Source organism: Poecilia formosa, unplaced genomic scaffold, assembly GCF_000485575.1.
Source record: "Poecilia formosa unplaced genomic scaffold, Poecilia_formosa-5.1.2 Scaffold45, whole genome shotgun sequence".
Lineage (NCBI taxonomy): Eukaryota > Metazoa > Chordata > Actinopteri > Cyprinodontiformes > Poeciliidae > Poecilia > Poecilia formosa.
In genome coordinates, this window is record NW_006799984.1 from 2,011,952 (window position 1) to 2,024,398 (window position 12,447).

General features: G+C 35.7%; 1 protein-coding gene across 1 annotated transcript in view; it reads right to left on the reverse strand.

Moving 5' to 3' along the window:
- Positions 1 to 11,907, reverse strand: part of lig1 (ligase I, DNA, ATP-dependent) — a 70,449-nt gene extending 58,542 nt beyond the window's left edge. The window contains exons 1-5 of the mRNA XM_007552037.2: positions 11,735 to 11,907; positions 11,112 to 11,180; positions 8,985 to 9,147; positions 6,544 to 6,709; positions 2,807 to 2,932 (exon numbers count right to left, since the gene is read on the reverse strand). Of these exons, the coding sequence (XP_007552099.1) occupies positions 2,807 to 2,932; positions 6,544 to 6,709; positions 8,985 to 9,147; positions 11,112 to 11,180; positions 11,735 to 11,751 (541 nt within the window). The 5' untranslated portion in view covers positions 11,752 to 11,907. The remainder of the gene's footprint in view (positions 1 to 2,806; positions 2,933 to 6,543; positions 6,710 to 8,984; positions 9,148 to 11,111; positions 11,181 to 11,734) is intronic.
- Between the last annotated feature and the right edge of the window lie 540 nt (positions 11,908 to 12,447).

Genomic DNA, 12,447 nt, shown 5'->3' on the forward strand with positions numbered 1-12,447 from the left:
CAATTGAAAAGATCAGTTAGTCACTGAGCCATTAGGAATAATAAATGTTCAGCTCATTGGAGCAATGCAGACAACATCTTGTTAAGGTTAACAAGATTCCAGCTCAAATTAAATGCTAAAACACAAAATACAAAGAAAGTTACAAAGAACAAGATCCTTTAAATTTTTTCTTGTTTTCTGGCATTTAGAAAATAGAAATAGAAACCTCTGAATGATAATTGTATCTGACCTAAAACAAGAAAAGGTTAGTCTGATTTAACTTCAAATAGCAAGAAAGAAAATGTGTCAGTCTTAAATATCTGTAAATAATATTAAAATCTCATCCCGTCCCATTCTTGTGAATATAAAGTCTTGCCATGTTTTTGGAGTTTTAAGTATCATTACATCCCTATTAATGCATGGTAGCCTTTATAGCAGCAGCTGCACAATTAGGCCATAAAACATAGAAAAATAGAGGGCTACAGAGGGACAATCATATAAGGCCTGGAAAAGGATTTTTAGATCAAAAAGAATCTAAATAGGATTTCCTTCATGTGGTGAGGTTTTCTTTTTTCTCCCTTTTCTGTATTGATGACCATTTCAGAAAGAAAGTACAAGTAAGGATGTCTTTTCTCCTTATTTAAGATCATTTGATCCCTAAGAGTTCAAACTCTGACATGGAGAAAAAAAACTGAATTGATAAGACACATGGTACAATGGTATAAAAAGACACAAAAAAACCTGTTAGCTTTTAGAAATAAATACACAAAGCTTCAATTTAGCTTGGTTTATTTATATAGGGAAATAACAAAATAAAACCAACAGTCTTCTTCGTCTCTAGGCGTTAAATCTATATAAAAAATGGATTTAAAACATGAGGAATCATCTTAACGACTGCCTGGTTGTTATCATTCCTCCATGGTCTAAATGCAACAACAAAAACTGCCCTCAGGAAGATTCCCCTGATCCTTTATGGGCCGTAGTCAGAGGGACTGCCCCAAATAAACACCAGCAAATTAAAAGATAAAATAATCCTTTGCAGGAAAAACCAATTACTTGTAATGTTTTAGTTTCCATTTGCACATTATTTGCCATCTTGCTGCCTATGTTTCCGTATTATGTGGTTTTATTGTGGATTAAAGGAACAGTTGTGTCAGGGAAGAAGCTAAGGATCATTTGCGAGTCATTAACACTCTTGTTTTCTCCCAATTCTTCATTCAGCAAAGAAAATTTCCAGAAGTAGCAGAACAGGAGATTAATGTGGCTTTAAAATATTTCCTCTGTCAGACCAGAAGCTCAGGCTGCATACATCTCAGAGATGCAAGCAAAAAGTACGTTTTTAATGATTACCATCTGATAAATTCTCATAACTGCAATTTTCCTTTTGATCGCCTAGTCAATTAGTGAATCCAATTAATTTCTTATGGATGGTTGGAGAAGCTTGTAAGTGTTAGATAAAAGAAAAATCAGTGGTATCACATTTCATGCAAGAATTGTGGCATGTTTTTTTCTGAGCGTTTGAATTTTAAGGCACCACGCCTTGCAAACGGTAATCCTAACCGTTCAACTTCTCCATATTCAACCAGAAAGTGTTTTTTTTTTTCCTGTTCGTTTTAATGAGGGGATTATGTAACAGATCAACAGAAAGTAGTGCATAATCATGAAGTGGAATGAAATAAAACTTTAGAGAATTTTAGGGAACAAACAGCATCATGAAGACCAGGGAATCCAGCAGTGACTTTCAGACATAGCGGTGGCAGCATCATGCTCTGGGGATGCTTTTCTTCAGCAGGGACAGAAAAAAAATGCGTTTGAAAGACAAATGAAGATAATAAACATCACTTTGTGGGGAGGGATTTTTTGTATCAAGTGTCACGCTTGAATGATAAACAAGCCTCCGGTCAGTAGGTGGCAGCAGTGCTCAAACTAATTAACAGTCTGCCTGTTCAACCCATTAGAATAAGAAGCCTTCTCAGGATCACTGGGGTTCAACACTGGTAGAGGAGGAGAGATGGAAAAGTTTGTGGCAGTCCAAAGAAAAATAGCAGCAGAATAAAAAAGTGACTGTAGAAACCAGAAAACACAACAAAGTCTTTATAGTCTTTGGGTTTAAGCAAAATTGTTGCAAACTTTGAACAAAAACTGTTAAAGTCGTTTACCTTTTTGAGAAGTAATAAGCTGAAGCTGAAAAGTAATCAATGTTTAGTTAAAAAAGATTTTGAATGTTTAGTCTAAAAATGAACATTCAGTGAATCGTTTTGTTTTCTGTTTTCTTTTTTGTGAATCTCAGACTGAACAGTCTTGATTAAACATTACAAACTGAGTTAGTAAACTGAACTTGGACAAATTTTAAGACTTAAAACAATAAAATGAGCTGCAAAACTTACAATTTAAGCAGCTCATTTTATTAATCTGACTGGATAATCAGGTGAGTGTATGCAGAAACTCACAAACTCACACAAAGTCTTGAACATATGAAAAGTTAAGTGAACTTAGACATACAGTCAGAGATACGATAGAATTATTTACATTAAGATTTAAAATGTCCTAGTCAAAGTTCAGGTTTTTATTTCTAAAAAAATAAAATGTTAACCTCACATTCACTTTCCATCTATTTTTTAAAGAGAAATGCACTCTGCTTTTTCCTCGGTCCATCACCAAAAATGCCACCCTAAAGAAAACGGAGAACTGATTGTGTTCAGAGGTTTCTAATAAACTACTCAATGTGTTGCTTTATTTTTTCCCCCTCTACATTCACCTGGGCCTTCCAGACCTGCACAGGATGTGACCCCTGTTATCAGGCTCGCTGCAGAGGAAGAAAGCGTACCTGCACTGCTGACACCGCTCTCCAGGCGGGGTCGTTTGTTTTGCTGACCCTGCTCCTCCGCGACCTCCGACTCCCCTTTCCGACTCTCGCTCTCATCCAGCTTCCTCTTGGGGAACATCTTCCTCGCTGCACGCATCAGGAGAGGAATTAAATTAAGAGAGAGACAAAAAAAAAAAGCAAAAAATAATGAAGTGAAGGGGGTCCCAGATGAAATTATGCCGTGATTAAACAGAGAGAAATGTGGAGATGAAAAACAGGATGACTCTACTCTCTTACTGCAGATGTAGGCCAACCAAAAAAACAGAAGAGAGAGTGTCACAGATACGTACTTTGGTAATGAAAACACTAATTTCATCCAGAAAGATATTATGCAGCCAAGCAGCTTGCAGTTCCAGTGTAATTTCCTCTATAATTGTATGCAACAGCAGTGCTTGGGGGCAATTCTGGTTTCCGTTCCACATCTGCCTCTGTTTTGCTTCTTGTTAAGATTCTAGTGAAGGTATCACTGCTGTTGTTGTTTTTCTTCCAGATATCATAATGAAAGCATTAACCCGGGACATTAAGAATGCAATTTCAGGTCGAATTAGTGTGTTGCTTTAATGCGATCTCTTCCCCGACAGTGATGGTAGCAGGCACGCCTGTTACCAAACGGTGCAGCCATCCAACACAAAGGGAACGAGATGATGAAAAGAGAATGAGCTGATTTTATTTTGGCGAAAGGAAAAGCAAAAGGAGCGTTGCTTTCCTTAATGAAAACAAAGCTGAAGTGTTAGAAAAGTCTTTAGCTCCGAGTAGCTTTCATTTTCACCCAATGAGCTTACCTTGCAGGTGTGGAAGACAAAAAAATGCAAGCAAAGTAATCCTAATTAAAACACTCACCTTTCTAATTTATATTTATTGCCAATAATGAAGCAGATACAAGCAAACCTCTGCTGTTAAATGTTGAGGAGATCAAACGCTAACTGAACCTGCAGGACAATAATCCACACATGAAAACCTCAAAAAGGAAACGGATCGAATCAATGGGGGAAAAAATCAGCAACAATACCAGAAGAGCAACACTCTGCTGGTTCGGTCCAGTCAGCAGAAACCAAACATTGCAAGAACAATGCATCAGTAATAACGTTATTATCATAATGCAAATACATGCAGAAACAAATGATAAAAGCTGGAGGACGGGGGGCGTGCTTGTGATTCAGCAGATAGGATTAATGAGAGACGGTGGAACACGATCGAGTCTAAAGGTTGTCAATGGGAGAGGCGGTCCAGGGAGACGGCACAGAAATGAAACCCAAACGGGCAGCAGCCGGGTCAGCTGTTTGTGCTCAACAAACTTTTAATGATTGCAGCTTGAGATTAATGTCTTGTTTTCCCCCCGTCGATGTGAAGGAATGATTATTTGCACCCATTAGGCTCCTGCTAGCAAATGATCAAGTCAAGCAGCTTGAGGAGGAACAAATTAAAATCGCCTGCTGGTGTCAAAGTTCAAAATGTTTCAACTGAAGTTTGGCTTCGGGTCTTCGTTGTTGTTGGGTTACAGCAACATTTAGGAGAAGAGTTCAAGTCAATCAGGTTACAACAAGGGCTGAAATGATGAATTAATCATAATTAATCAATTATTAAAATAATCGTCAATTTCTAACATTTTGTACAAATAGAGATCAAAAAAGTGTCATTTTGAATTCAGCTGTTGAGTCAGCATTACGTTTCACTACTGCAAGTCTTTCCAGCCGCAGATTCCGAGGTGAACTTTGACTAGACCATTCCAATCCCTCAATATTGTTTGAGCAAAACCAATAAAACACATGCCTGTACCAAAGTTTGTGATAAACGTTTTCATCGTCTGTCAGTTTGATAGCAAATCAAGTCATTTAAAAGACAGTTATCTCTGATACAGAACAAATTTATTTAAACTAATGAATTTGAAGAAAGTTACAAAGAAAATCTCTAGAAATTGTTCTGGTATTCAGCAAATAGAAATAATTTTGTTAATTCTAACAAAGAAAAAACAAGAAAAGTTTGGTCTGATTTAACTTCAGACAGTGAGAAAAAACTTTGTGTTTGTGTCTTTTTATTTGGTTGATGTTAAAGTGATGGTAAACTGACACCAAGTCATTTGGATACACACTGGTTCTGGTTAAACTGCATTTCTACAGAAGAGTTTGTCAAACTAGTCCACTTAAGCTGATAAAAATCCCCCATTTGAGTCAGCAGGGTGTTTAAGTGGAGACTAATATGTTGCCCAGCTGTCAGATATTGCAGAATTGTCTGAGAAAATCGATAGAGGCTGTTTGTGCTCCGACTCCATAAACTGCATGTGAAAATACCATTAAAACGGAGAGAGCTGCTAAGGGCGGCTGGCTGCTAACAATGACTGAGCAGGAAGTTAGCGCACAGAGGAGTTTACAGGGGAAACGGTCGTCTGAAGCTGTGATTCCTAATCTGAGCTCAGACCAGCAAACTCACGTCTTACAACAAGAACAACAAGCAGCTGCAGCATTTTGAATGAAAGAAAACCCAACCAAAGGAAGCTGGTTTGTGCAAAAACAGATTTGCAGTTGATCAGAATCTGTTGTGTTTTTTACTGGGAACAAGAAAAGCAAAACTTTTTGTTGTCTAATTATAAAATGCATCTAAATGAAGAATTTTAAGCACTTTTGGGCTTAAAGTTCTGTCTCTGACCATTTGCTGCATGTTATTTCTATCATCTTTTCATCCTCTTTTATGTCAAATTACTGTTTATTAAAAGCCACTAGCGCCCAAAGAAATCTAAAAAAAATTAAATACAGAAGGTAAAAGACTGTTGACATATGGATTCATGCATCTGCCAAGTAAATCCCTTCATTTTCAGTTTGATTTGAAACAATTACCTTAAAAATGCAGTGCTATTTTTATTTTAAATGTTGAAAAATAAGTTTTAAAAAATGAAGTAAATAAAAATAGAAAAATAGAGTTGAGAGAAAACCAGGTTAATCCTGATCAGTATGTTTAGACACAGATCTGCTTTTATAACTTTACAAAAAATGTTTTTTTTATCTAAAAAAAAAAAGGGTATTTTCAAGTTTCAGTACATTTAAGACATTTTAAGATTATAATTCACATTTAAGACAAATTATTGAAAAAGAAAAAACTCACTTGACATATCTACCTGATTCTTTTTATTTAATACATTTGACAAAATATGGTTAAGTATAAAATTATCAACTTAAATTAGTTTCTCAGAGTTTGACCTTCTCCTAATTAAAATTCCTAAGAACAATAAACTTTAAATATATATATAAATGAAAATATTGATGAAAATTTATTGATAAATGTTCAACTTTAGCATTTAACTTGAATATGATTTAAGGTTGTTGAGTTGAAATATGAGCATTTTTAAGAATTTCATGACTCAGACTTTGAAATGTGTTGCTTTTTTTGTTTTAAACACTGCATAAATTTTTGATAAATTAAAAGAAAGAACTCAGTTCAGATGACTTCAGGTTTTTTAGGCTGATTCAGAATAAAAGAACAGCAGGAGTTTGAGGCAGCAAAAGGTTTTCAAAGGTTTTTCTCTTAGCTCGTGCCAATCAGAGAACCAGGCTCATTGTCTCCATAAAATGAAACCCTAAAACACATCCCTGAACACATGAAATCAAAATGAAGGTGCATTTTAGTTAGAATGAGAAAAAAATGATGAAATGGAAAGTTATTCTGAGGTTTGTATTTATGAAAATCCACTCCGATTGGATACTGACCAGTTTTGCGTTTCACAATTCTAGACGTGGAGGTGGAACTGGGAGAACTGGGCGACCCTGAAGACGTCGAGGAGGCCGACGTCTCCGGGGTTTCCAGGGTTATGGGTGTGGATGGGGCCGGCGTTGGAGACAACGGGGTGGGAACGGCCTGGGACACATCGTCCGTCTGAAAAACAAACAGAAGCATCAGTAAACATTACAAAAAGGGATGGAAAACACAAAGTTTTTCGTTTAAACACTGATCAGTTTAGGTTCAAGACATTTAAATACATAGACATTTTCCAAACATAAAAAAAAAAATTAAAAATAGGCTGCATGATGAGAGGACAGGACTGAGGGCAGATTTAAAGCTTTAAACAGAGAAGCTAACAGCAAACAGAGAAAAATAAAAAACACAACATACATCCAGAGGATCCAGAGCGTCTCACACACACCAGATTCAGCTCCACAGTAAATAAACGTTTGGTTTCATTCGAATCAAATCTTCTCCATCGTTTACAGAAAGCTCTCAGTCATTTTAAATCAGCATCTAAATACATGCTGCTTGTAGTCTTAATGAATTAAGCATCACAAGCAATCGCTGGAACGTTCATCTATAAAACAACAACGTCTTTTTTAAATCCTCGACTTAAGAGATTTTTACAATTAATAGCAAGAAAATAATTCAAGGACAAAAAGAAAACGACTCATTGCAGAAACTGGAAACTACCTCTTAGCCGTTCCCAGGCCTTAATAATGTTCCAGGGCTATTTCCACATAAAGCATCATTTCCACAAACACACCTCTGAAACTGGTAATAAGACATGATGGCTATTTAGCTGCAGCTTGCAGGAAGAAAAACATGACCCTGACGGAGGCAACAGGAACAAAGTTGTTTATAATTAGAATCGAATCCAGGACAAATGGAAAGCTCCAAAAGTAGAGCTGATTTAAAATGGGGGTTTACAGGAAACATTTTTTGGGAAAATAGTTGACTACAATTTGATTTGAAAGCGTTTAACTGAAAAAAACAGAAATGACAAAAATATAAAAGTTTGAAGAGAGTTTAGTTGTTCTCAGGCCGGTCATGCTGGACATAAATGGACATAAAAAATAAACAATAATATTGTCTCGAGAACATTTTCAAATAATAAAATGTTTTTTTGTTAATGTTTTTTTATTCAAGAAAAAGCCAGGCATCGAAGCTAGCCTGATACGGGTAATTTCAGTTACAGAATTTTATGCACAAAACTTTTTTTATAGATATATAAGCTTTTGGAATTTGATACATTATTGAATCTTATAGAATTATTGTCAAGTCAAATGTATTTATACTTTTAAAAACAGGTTTAAAGCTGCACCAAAGTGCAATAACAATAACATAATAGTATAAATTGAGAAAAAGAGAGCAAAAAAACACAAAAATAATAATAATGATAATAGTAAGTAGATCAGATAAAATAAAACAAAACATCACAAAAAAACAAGAGTATCAAGCCTCAATTAAATGCTGACAAATTATTTAAAAAAATAATAATTATTGTATTTCTAGATTTCCTCTAGTTAGTCACATAATATAAACAGAATCTCCAGATCATTTAAATATAAAAATCAGTTTGGGGAAAATAAAAACCAAAAAATACCTTGTGTAACAATTTGTTTCTAAACTGACATGTTTCCATTAAGCAAATTTATTTTCAAAGTATCCAGTTGATCAATTACATGGTCAAAGTAAAATACTGAAAGATCGACATGTCTGCCATCAGATGCGATTTCTTTCTGATCACATGAAACATTTAAGTGCAACAAAATTGCAAAAAAACAGAAGAAATCTGACAGAATCCGGAGCTTTTCCACAGCAGTCCAACACCAATGGCTCTGACAAGCACTTCATCTCTTTTAGGCCTCATTTTATGGCACCGTTTGTAGTTATAAAACTATAACTGGCCTATAAATTCTCTTTCTAGTTAATTTTGGACAGTTTTTACATGTTTCAGAGGAGCAATTAGACATCAGTGAATTGAACCAACAGATAAATCACAGACAAAAGCAGCTATCAGGTGCCGACTGACATTATCTCTACTGGAGATGCTCTGCTGCCAACAGGACAGGAGAGGATGTATTATTACCACCTGGCCACACATAAACAAGCAGAGAGGTGGGTCACACCGACTAGCCTCGCATATCCATCACGCTCTCTCCCCTCTGAGAGAAAATAATGAATAATTGCAGACACGTCACCCCGCAAAGTGAGCGGGGCGGTTAAGAGGAGTGTTTATCATATAACAGGTGGTTGAACGGCAGCCAGCGCTGATAATCAGCTCTTTTCAAAATGGATCTTATTGACAGTGATGTGCAACAGTGAGACGTTCCCCATCACTAAATAAACAAAACGCCAACGATAAGCCTGTGGGAGCTCTTCATTACCGCAGCTCCAGTGGATTTATCACGGGTGTTTTTACCTTCTCGGTTTTAGCGGGAGCTCCTTTGTCGCCTTGTTCTTTTACAAGCGGCGCCTCGTCTTCGTCGCTGTCCAGGATTTGCCGGCTGCGCTTGGCGACCTTCTTGATCGGCGAATCCGCTTCCTGGACGCCGTTCTGCACCTTCAAGGGGCTTTTAATGGGTCTGGAAACACACAAAGACAAGGAACATAAACACAAACCACACGCCAAGAAAATTAAAGGAAAAAAAAAAAAAGACGGGGGTCAGCAGGAAGAGAAATCAAATCAGAGTAATAAAAGAAAGCGGTCACAGCTGTGATGAGGATCATTACATAAAGGCCAGTCAATTAAAGCGAGTTTTAAGACTTGCTTTAAAGATTACACACTACAGTGATAATGAACACTTCATCTTCAAAGCGGCTCCGGATTGAGCAGGAAAGTTTTCACAGCATCTTCTGATCATTAACGCTTTCAGAGAGTAATTCACACATCTACAGAGAACTGTTATTCCACCAAACCGCATATGTTCCTCATGTTGATCAGCTTCTAACTGCAATGAGTGTCAGAAAATAAGTTCACACTCAGGCAGCCTCATCCCCGTTAAGACACAGCTTCTATAAAACATTAGCATTCCCAGTCAGCTAAAATATACCAAAAATAGTTTGATCACCAGAGGAGAGCGGCATGGGGAGAAGGTTCTATCACGATATGTTGTGGTTCTGTTGTAATCATGACAAATGTGACGATAAGAACTATTTATTACTTTATTTTTTTGTGTCACAGCAATTATAGCCCCACAAACACAAATACTGCTCTTGAGAAATATTCCCATTTGTAACACAAATTCATTCAATTTGTAACGCGCTTCATTCACATAGAGAAGTGTGATTTGAGTCAGTAAGCTGCACACAGTAACCGCTTTTAATCATATTTTTAATTGTATTGCTATCTACTGATACACCTTTATTATACAAACAGTGGAGAATAATAGTAAAACTAACAATCCCAACAATATGGACAGTTTTGGAGGGTTTTAAACAATAAATTGTAATTTATCTTGACAATGATAAACCAAAATTCTTGAAAGAAATGTATCGCAATAAATGACAAATAATATGATACGATAAATACCCAGTGGTATAAAAAGACTATTTTTTATATGCTCTAAAAACCTGTCTATATTAGTTAAATCACAATAATTTTTTTTAATATGTTTCAATAACTGTTGAAAATGTTAATATGCAGATTTATTATTTATCAGTCATTTTGGATAATTATTAGGACGGTACCAATAAAACCTGCAGGATATTTATTTGTAAGCCAAATTACAATGAGAAACATTCAAACTATTCCTCTCTCTGTGTAATGATTCTATACAAGATTCAATTCAGTTAAAATTTTTTTTATTTATCCCAAAGGGAAACTAAATGTTGACCAAACTCATTTCACACAGAGTTGTTGTGGATGGTGATGCTGTGAGCAGAAGGAATCTCCAGTAGCAGTCAGTCATATGTCAAACCTGATGAGGCCTCTGACTGAAGACTGTTGCTATATGATATGCTAACAGCTCAATATCAGGACAGCAGAGACAATATTCCACAGTAACATGCACTAACTGACACAATTAACTGTTAGCAAGCACTGCTAATCCATCTCATTTGCTTTTGCTACTCCGATGTGAGCAGAGCTATTTAGACCTGGTTTCATTTATAGAAAAGAGTGGCAAAACCATTTAACTCCTTCTCAATATTCTAAAATTTTAAGATTAACATGTAAGTATTTCAAATATGTGCAGTTTGTTATAAATTGGCAATATACAAGTAAACAGATTAGCTGTTTTAAAATTTCCAGTTAATAATCTTTTGAGGGAAAATTTACGCTGAGAATTTAATGCAAAATTATATTAATACATACTAGACTCAAATTTACTTTAAAAGTTCCCTAGGCAGCTTACTACGTATATATAGGCAAATAAAATGACAGCAATTTTATTTATGAACTTCATAAGATGCAATCTGGTAAACAAAAAGTGTATTTTGAATACGATGGGTGAGTTTTGTGATGCAAAGCTTCATTTCTGCAGATAGATAAATGAAACAACTGCAGCATTCTCACGTTATTTATGATTTAACATGGAAAACAACTTACTTGTTCACTGGTTCATCTGCAGTTTTCTTCTGGCTGTCTTTAACCTTGATCCTGGGCTGAAAAAACGATCTAGAAAAGAATATAAATAGATACTTTAAATATAAGAGGCAACACGTTTTCACGAAACAACAAAAGTCCAGCAACATTACACTTCCAGTTGACAATTACGGAGCAACTTTGTGTTGTTATATAACATTAAAACCCCATAAGCACCCCATATGTTTGTGGCTTTTCCGTGTTTTAACCTTGCTAGCTTGCTTTGGGTGTATCCCAGTGCTTAGCATCATAAAGCTTCTTCACAACCACTATTCGTTTAAACAACATGAGCTACTTCAAGCTGAAAAGCGTCCCAGAGCCTTGACCGTATGATTAGTGCTTTACTTTCATAAACATTTTGAGAGCTAAACCACAGTTAGCTATAACTATGTTATGCTAGTGCTAGCATACAACTATTGACACAAACACACTGCTATTCGTCGAGGTAGGAACCGTTTTAACACACAACTTAACAGCAAAAACAACATATAACACATATCACGTGGGGGTTTATTGCATTAGAGACACATAGACTATTTCAACACAGTAAATTAAAACTTTAAACTGTTTACACAGTCGTTACTTACGCGATGCTCCGCTGCATGTTGTCTTTAAACACTTTCTTCGCTTGATGCTGACTTAAAACTTAGTAATTAAGTATAGTTCGGCTCCAACATGTATGCCCGAAAACATCAACTCCCGCGCTACAGAGCGGTACAATAACTGAATATTCCGCGCCAAAATAACATGGCAGTCAAAGATCCTAAAACATAACAGAGGAGTCACGTTGCCCTAAAAAATAACGTAAAAATAACGTTTCGGTCTGGAAACAAGAAATAAGAAATAGCTAAATAAAATTGGTAATAGTTTCTTTAATTATGACAGAACGCAGATGGATGGCATGTTTTGCATTTTATACATTATTTTACGTTATACACAAAATCAAAAATGAAAATGCGAAAGAGTTAAATAAGTATTGGGGAAAATAATTTCTTTTTCATTGTTTTTGTCGTTTACATTTAAATATTTATAATATGTAACAAAATGAACGTGCGAGTACAAAAAATTAATGAAATTTATGATATCCAAAAATATGATCAGAGTGAAACATCTTTATCTACATAGCTTCTCCCTAGAAACGTGGCTTTGCACCATTCACTAACCGGCGAGACGAGCGGCGTACCAAAGGGGTCGGTGGCGTTTTTTTCATGAAAATAAATGTAAATTGTAAATTTAAAAGAAGAAATTACAAGCTTTGGTGTATTATTTATTTACATCTATCAAGTTATTGATTTATTTT